The sequence below is a fragment of the Mustelus asterias genome, unplaced genomic scaffold, assembly GCF_964213995.1.
Source record: "Mustelus asterias unplaced genomic scaffold, sMusAst1.hap1.1 HAP1_SCAFFOLD_2533, whole genome shotgun sequence".
NCBI classification, from domain to species: domain Eukaryota; kingdom Metazoa; phylum Chordata; class Chondrichthyes; order Carcharhiniformes; family Triakidae; genus Mustelus; species Mustelus asterias.
Window position 1 is genome coordinate 46,430 of NW_027592478.1, and position 6,948 is coordinate 53,377.

Genomic DNA, 6,948 nt, shown 5'->3' on the forward strand with positions numbered 1-6,948 from the left:
GACTTTGGAACTCAAGGCGGGGGGGGGTGGTCATTGAATAGTTATTCTTGTTAGGCAAGGGAATTCGACGCAAACAGATCAGCCATGATCTTATTGGGTGGTGCAGCAGGCTCAAGGGGCCGAATGGCCTACTTTTGCTCATATGTTCGTATGAGGGAGTGCTGCACTGTCTTTACAATGAGACACTAAACCAAGGTGTCGCCTAATATCTTGGATCCTGTGGCATTGTTTGGAAGAAATGGAGGAAAGCTCTCTCCAAATTCCGGCCGGTATTTACCCCTCAGCCAGTGACGCTGAACCAGATGGTCCCACTGCTGTTTATGGGAGCTTGCGAATTGTCTGCAACATTTCCTGGCACTTGCGAAGGAGTTCAGCTTATTATAATTACCGACCTTCAAAGCTGGCTGGGAATGTGCGAGAAAGCCTGTTATAAATTCAAGTGGCACAGTGGTTAGCACTGCTGCCTCACAGCGCCAGGGACCCGGGTTCGATTCCCGGCTTGGGTCACTGTCGGTGCAGAGTCTGCACATTCTCCCCATGTCTGCGTGGGTTTCCTCCGGGTGCTCCGGTTTCCTCCCACATTCCGAAAGCCGTGCTAAATTTCCCCTTAGTGTCAGCGGGACGAGCTAGGGTAAATATGCGGGGTTACGGGGATAGGGCCTGGGTGAGATTGCGGTCAGTGCAGACCAGATGGGCTGAATGGCCTCCTGTATGATTCTATGAGCCTTTCATTCTGCAACGATAGAAAGGCAAGTCGCAAGTTAAGTCGGTGTTTTTCTTAGATTGTGAACTTCAGTTTATCGCTGCATAGTTGGTTTGGAGTTGATACCCCAGCTAGGTAATATCGCAGTGAGTCCGAATGATGTGTGAGACTTTGTGCTGTTGGGTTTGTCTAGTTTCTCATTCAGCTCATTTCTGTCTCTCTCCTTCTAGCCGTACAACAATGGGAAACCCTGCATTGCCTGTGGAGCCATGATGACTAAAGGATCCTACAGCAGCCACTGGGAAGGAGGTCAAGGTTGTCGGAACAGAATCAGAATGAATCAGTGAGTGTCCTGCACCACCCTCTACTGATGGGAAAAGCAGAAGACAGTACGCCTCTGTCTCCACAGTGAGAACACCGAGATCCTTCATTTCCTCGCTGTGTTTTCCCTCCCTCCCTCCCGGCTTTCATCATAGAAACCCTACAGTACAGAAAGAGGCCATTCGGCCCATCGAGTCTGCACCGACCACAATCCCACCCAGGCCCTACCCCCATATCCCTACATATTTACCCGCTAATCCCTCTAACCTACGCATCTCAGGACACTAAGGGGCAATTTTAGCATGGCCAATCAACCTAACCCGCACATCTTTTGGACTGTGAGAGGAAACCGGAGCACCCGAAGGAAACCCACGCAGACACGGGGAGAATGTGCAAACTCCACATAGACAGTGATCCAAGCCGGGAATCGAACCCAGGTCCCTGGAGCTGTGAAGCAACAGTGCTAACCACTGTGCTACCGTGCCTTCCCCCTCTCGAAGCACTGAGATCTGGAACTGGCCTTGTGGTGAGATGTGACTTTCCAAGGGTGGCACAGTGGGTTAATACTGCTGCCCCTCAGCGTCGGGGATCTGGGGTTCGATTCCCGGCTCGGGTCACTGTCCGTGTGTGGAATCTGCGCGTTCTCCCCGTGTCTGCATGGGTTTGCTCCGGGTGCTCCGGTATCCTCCCTCAGTCCGAAACTGGGAGTGATTGGCCCGTGCTAATTTGCTCCTTAGTGTCATGGGGATTAGTGGGGTTAAATGTGTGGGGTTACGGAGTTGGGGCCTGGATGGGATTGCGGTCGTTGCAGGCTCGATGGGCTGAATGGACTCCTGCGCTGTCGGGGGTGCTGTGAAATGTGCAGGAGGCTCGACAGGTTAGAGAGTGAAGGAAACACCCTCTGCTTTTAGATTCAAAGCTAAAAGTGCTGGTGCGTTCTCAAGGGAAGGTGGGGTGGGGGTGTTGTGTGTGACACGGCCGAGTGCTCGGTGTATCAGTGATTCGGCCTGGTTTTTAATGCCGCGTTCCGTCATTGTTTTACAGCAAAGACAAGCAGAAATATTCAAACGCCTCGAAGACCGTCTCTCGCCGATCCCAGCGCCAGTACCAGAATTGAAGAGTGCGGCCGTGACTGAGGCTTTCCCCCCCGACTCAGACCCGTGGCCTTAGTAACGACTCCCTGAGTGGGTTTGGTGTGCGTGCGTGGTTCTTTCTTTTCCTGCTTTATCCTTTCTCCCGCCAGCGAGGCGACGGAAGGACAAACACTGTTCATGTTTTGGAGAGAGGGAGAGATTCTCGGGGTGGGGAGGGGGTGGGGGGGGGTGGTTGTGTGTGTGTGGGGGGGAGGGAATCAGCCCAAAGTGTGGAATCAGACACCTTTTTAGTTTGATCTTTGTAGGATACTGTAGAAGCCATCCTCCCCCCCTTCCCCCCCCCTCAGTGTCTGCTCGGACTCTCAGGCTCCTGTGACTGTCTTTGACATGGTTAACCATGTGTCAGAGGCACTGCCTGGCGGAGGATCGCCGGGGAGTCAGGCCCTGCGATCAGAGTAAAGTTCAGGTCGTGTTGATTCCTGCGTAGGTTGAAAACAGCGAAGCCAGTGTGTGCACTGAAAGTGCCTGGTTTGGCTGAGTGTCAGATTGAACCCCCACCGCTAGTCAGCAATGCCGCCTGCCCCCCCTTTTTATTGGGCTGGGCATCTTGCCGAGCATTGCTCCCGCCCTGTACAGAATAAACAGGGTGCGGAGATTCGGACGCGACACTGAGACGTTGTAGGGAAAAGCTGCGACTCACCCAGGCTCTCTCGGGACGGACTCGGCTCCAAAGCGCCTCTCGCCCTCCTGCGTGGGGGCTCGGAGCTCGCAGACACGTACAGTTGGAAGTTGTGTTTTGGTTTTTTGAATGTTTAACAGGTTATCACTGTGGTGATTTACATTTGATTTGATTCGGACGTTTTGTAAAATCAATCTCGTTCTATGCAATGTGTTGCCACGCCAACAATAAGCAGGGGAAGTGGCCTTTCTTTGGCCAAGCGCGGGCAGACTCTGTGAATAATACTGCTCCTGGCATTGTTCCCCGACTGCCGTTAACAGTCGGGAAGCAGGAAGTGACTGAATTGTGTCTATCGAGCGAATAGTGGGATTCCCAGCGAATGCTTCTGGCCTGTCTCTCCAGAAGCCTGTGGCTCATCTTACGGTGCATCCAGTAATCCACCAGTGAAACATGGGAACAAGAGAGAGGCCCCTCGGGGCTGCTCTGCCATTCAGTCAGATCTGATCTGCCTCTCCCATCCCAAAAAAAATCTGTAAACTCTTTGCTTCGAAAGCTCCGAGATGGGTGAAAGTACTGTGGAATTTGGACAGGGCGGAGTATCTGACGCAGAGCAGTCGGAGCCCAATCCTGCCGTGCATGTACGCACACACGCTCCTTCCAGTAGGTGGCAGCTCCTTCCTCCTCCTCCCCCCCCCCCCCCCCCGCCCCGAAGAACCTTGCCTGAGCCCTGGCTGCGTCCAGTCAGGACCTCTGAGCCTTCCTGCTTCCAAAGAAGCCTGGATAGCTCAGTCAGTAGAGCATCAGACTTTTAATCTGAGGGTCCAGCGTTCAAGTCCCTGTTCAGGCGTTGCTTACCTTAAAAGAGGTCAACACCCAAACTGCCAGATACACAGCAGAGAAATAGTAACTGGCGTTACGGGACTGAGACAGGGCACCCACACCCAGGCACCTTCCAGGCTAACTCGCTTCGCAGAGTTAGGAAAGAGTTAGGAGGTTGGCATCTTCGGGAGGCAGTGGGTTAAAGCCGCCTTTTCACTCCGTTGCAAATAACAACCTCTGACCATCGCTACCCCTGGGATCCTGTTATGTGAATAAAGCCGAATAATTTAATGTTTAACAAGGCCTGAAGTTGCCTGCAATGAGAATTTTGGATGGTTAAATTGCCATTTTTACCTGGGTCCCGTTTTAGTTATCTCCCCGCCCCCCCCCACAACTCCGGTTCAATCCTGACGCTAGTGCGTTGTGTGCACCATCCCGTCCATCATCCTTACAACACTCACCACCTGCCCCTTCTCGGCTGTGACGCTGAATGAGAGAAGCAGCAGATATTCCCACCCCCAAAGCTACAAACTCGGCCCAGTTTAATCTGCCAGCATCCAGCCAGAGACTGCGATTGAATGTAATTAATTTCTGAACTGTTTCAATCGTTACTGTCACTAACGCTGGCTGTACATTAACTATATCCCGTACCTAAGCCTGTCTCTCTCTCCCCGCGTTTATCCCCAAATCCATGTTGAAATGCAACAATAGCTGAAAATGTGGGAATCCCTCAGCAGGTCTGGCAGCTCCTGTAGAGAGAGGAACAGTTACAATGTCGGGCCAGTGGCTCTGACATCGCTCTGTAACATTCACTCTGTTTCTCTCTCCACAGTAAGAGTTTTAACAACTGCATGCGTGTCGGTGTGTTTGTCGGGGGGGTGTGGGATGGTGTTTCGGTCGCTGGTCCTGTAGATTAGCTCTGCTTGTGTGCAGGTGGGTGTTTGTCTGTGCCTGGTTAAAGTCCAACAGGTTTATTTAGTAGCTAATGGCATTTGCTACCAAATAAACCTGTTGGACTTTAACCTGGTGTTGTGAGACTTCTTACTGTGTTTACCCCAGTCCAACGCCGGCATCTCCACATCATCTCTCTCCACAGACACTGTCCAACCCGCGTGTCGGTGTGTGGGGGGGGGCGTGCATGTTGGTGTGGGGGGGCGTGCGTGTTGGTGTGTGGGGGGGGCGTGTGCGTGTTGGTGTGTGTGGAGGGGGGGCGTGCGTGTCGGTGTGTGGAGGGGGGGCGTGCGTGTCGGTGTGTGGGGGGGGCGTGCGTGTTGGTGTGTAGGGGGGGCGTGCGTGCGTGTTGGTGTGTGGGGGGCGTGCGTGTTGGTGTGTGGGGGGTGTGCGTGTTGGCGTGTGGGGGGGGCGTGCGTGCGTGTTGGTCTGGGGGGGGCGTGCGTGTCGGTGTGTGGGGGGGCATGCGTGTTGGTGTGTGGGGGGGGCGTGCGTGCGTGTTGGTCTGGGGGGGGCGTGCGTGTTGGTGTGTGGGGGGGCTGCGTGCGTGTTGGTCTGGGGGGGGGCGTGCGTGTTGGTGTGTGGGGGGGGCGTGTGCGTGTTGGTGTGTGTGGAGGGGGGCGTGCGTGTCGTGTGTGTGGAGGGGGGGCGTGCGTGTCGGTGTGGGGGGGGGGGGGGCGTGCGTGTCGGTGTGTGGGGGGGCGTGCGTGTTGGTGTGTAGGGGGGGCGTGCGTGCGTGTTGGTGTGTGGGGGGCGTGCGTGTTGGTGTGTGGGGGGTGTGCGTGTTGGCGTGTGGGGGGGGCGTGCGTGCGTGTTGGTCTGGGAGGGGCGTGCGTGTCGGTGTGTGGGGGGGGCATGCGTGTTGGTGTGTGGGGGGGGCGTGCGTGCGTGTTGGTCTGGGGGGGGCGTGCGTGTTGGTGTGTGGGGGGGGCTGCGTGCGTGTTGGTCTGGGGGGGGGGCGTGCGTGTTGGTGTGTGGGGGCATGCGTGTCGGTGTGGGGGGGGCGTGTGCGTGTTGGTGTGTGTGGGGCGTGCGTGTTGGTGTGTGTGGGGCGTGCGTGTTGGTGTGTGGGGGGGGGCGTGTGCGTGTTGGTGTGTGTGGGGGGTGCGTGTTGGTGTGTGTGGGGCGTGCGTGTTGGTGTGTGTGGGGCGTGCGTGTTGGTGTGTGTGGGGCGTGCGTGTTGGTGTGTGTGGGGCGTGCGTGTTGGTGTGTGGGGGGGCGTGCGTGTTGGTGTGTGGGGGGGGGGCATGCGTGTTGGTGTGCGGGGGGGAATGCGTGTTGGTGTGTGGGGGCGTGCGTGTTGGTGTGTGTGGGGCGTGCGTGTTGGTGTGTGTGTGGGGTGTGCGTGTTGGTGTGTGTGGGGGGTGCGTGTTGGTGTGTGTGGGGCGTGCGTGTTGGTGTGTGTGGGGCGTGCGTGTTGGTGTGTGTGGGGCGTGCGTGTTGGTGTGTGGGGGGGCGTGCGTGTTGGTGTGTGGGGGGGCGTGCGTGTTGGTGTGTGGGGGGGGGCATGCGTGTTGGTGTGCGGGGGGGAATGCGTGTTGGTGTGTGGGGGCGTGCGTGTTGGTGTGTGTGGGGCGTGCGTGTTGGTGTGTGTGTGGGGTGTGCGTGTTGGTGTGTGTGTGGGGCGTGCGTGTTGGTGTGTGTGTGGGGCGTGCGTGTTGGTGTGTGTAGGGCATGCTTGTCGGTGTATGGGGGGGCGTGTTTGTCGGGGGGCGTGCGTGTCAGTGGTGGGGGGCGTGCGTGTCGGTGTGTGGGGGGGCGTGCGTGTCGGTGTGTGGTGGGCGTGCGTGTCGGTGTGTGGGGGGGTGTGCGTGTCGGTGTGTGGGGGGCGTGTTGGTGTGTGTGGGGGGGCCGTGCGTGTCGGTGTGTGGTGGGCGTGCGTGTCGGTGTGTGGGGGGGCGTGTTGGTGTGTGTGGGGGGGCCGTGCGTGTCGGTGTGTGGTGGGCGTGCGTGTCGGTGTGTTTGTCGGGGGGTGTGGGATGGTGTTTCGGTCGCTGGTCCTGTATATTAGCTCTGCTTGTGTGCAGGTGGGTGTTTGTCTGTCTCCGTCTGTCTGTCTCAGTCTGTCTGTGTCTGCCTCTGTCTATGTGTAGGTGGGCGTGGCAGAGAGGGTGGGTGGGTGTGTGTCTGTTTGTCTCTGCTTGTATCAGTCTATCTCGCTTGGTCTGTCTGTGTCTGTCTCTGTGTGTAGGTGGGTGCGTCTGTGTCAGTGGGTGTGTGTCTTTGTGTTTGGGTGGGTGTCTGTCTGTTTGAGTCGGTGGGTGTGTCTGGGTAGGTGGATGTGTCCGTTTGTGTGGGTGTCTGTGTGTGGGTGGTATTGGGGTGTGTCTGTCGGGCTGTGTCTGGGGGTGTGTGTCTGTGTCTGGGTGTGTCTGTGTCTG

General features: G+C 57.0%; 1 protein-coding gene and 1 non-coding gene across 3 annotated transcripts in view; both read left to right on the plus strand.

The window, feature by feature from the left end:
• LOC144489773 (uncharacterized) overlaps window positions 1-6,942 on the plus strand; it is a 50,437-nt gene extending 43,495 nt beyond the window's left edge. Inside the window, exons 11-13 of one of the 2 annotated variants that reach the window (XR_013497049.1) lie at window positions 934-1,046; window positions 2,069-4,549; window positions 6,595-6,942. Coding sequence is in view for 1 of the 2 variants with exons in the window: in XM_078207634.1 (XP_078063760.1) it covers window positions 934-1,046; window positions 2,069-2,141 (186 nt within the window). In the remaining variant the exon portion in view is untranslated. Of the gene's footprint in view, window positions 1-933; window positions 1,047-2,068; window positions 4,748-6,594 lie in introns of those variants that run through there. The other variant, XM_078207634.1, reaches the window with a different exon arrangement.
• Window positions 3,572-3,644, plus strand: trnak-uuu (transfer RNA lysine (anticodon UUU)). The gene has a single exon. It is a non-coding gene; the product is annotated as a tRNA-Lys (tRNA).
• Window positions 6,943-6,948: the final 6 nt, after the last annotated feature.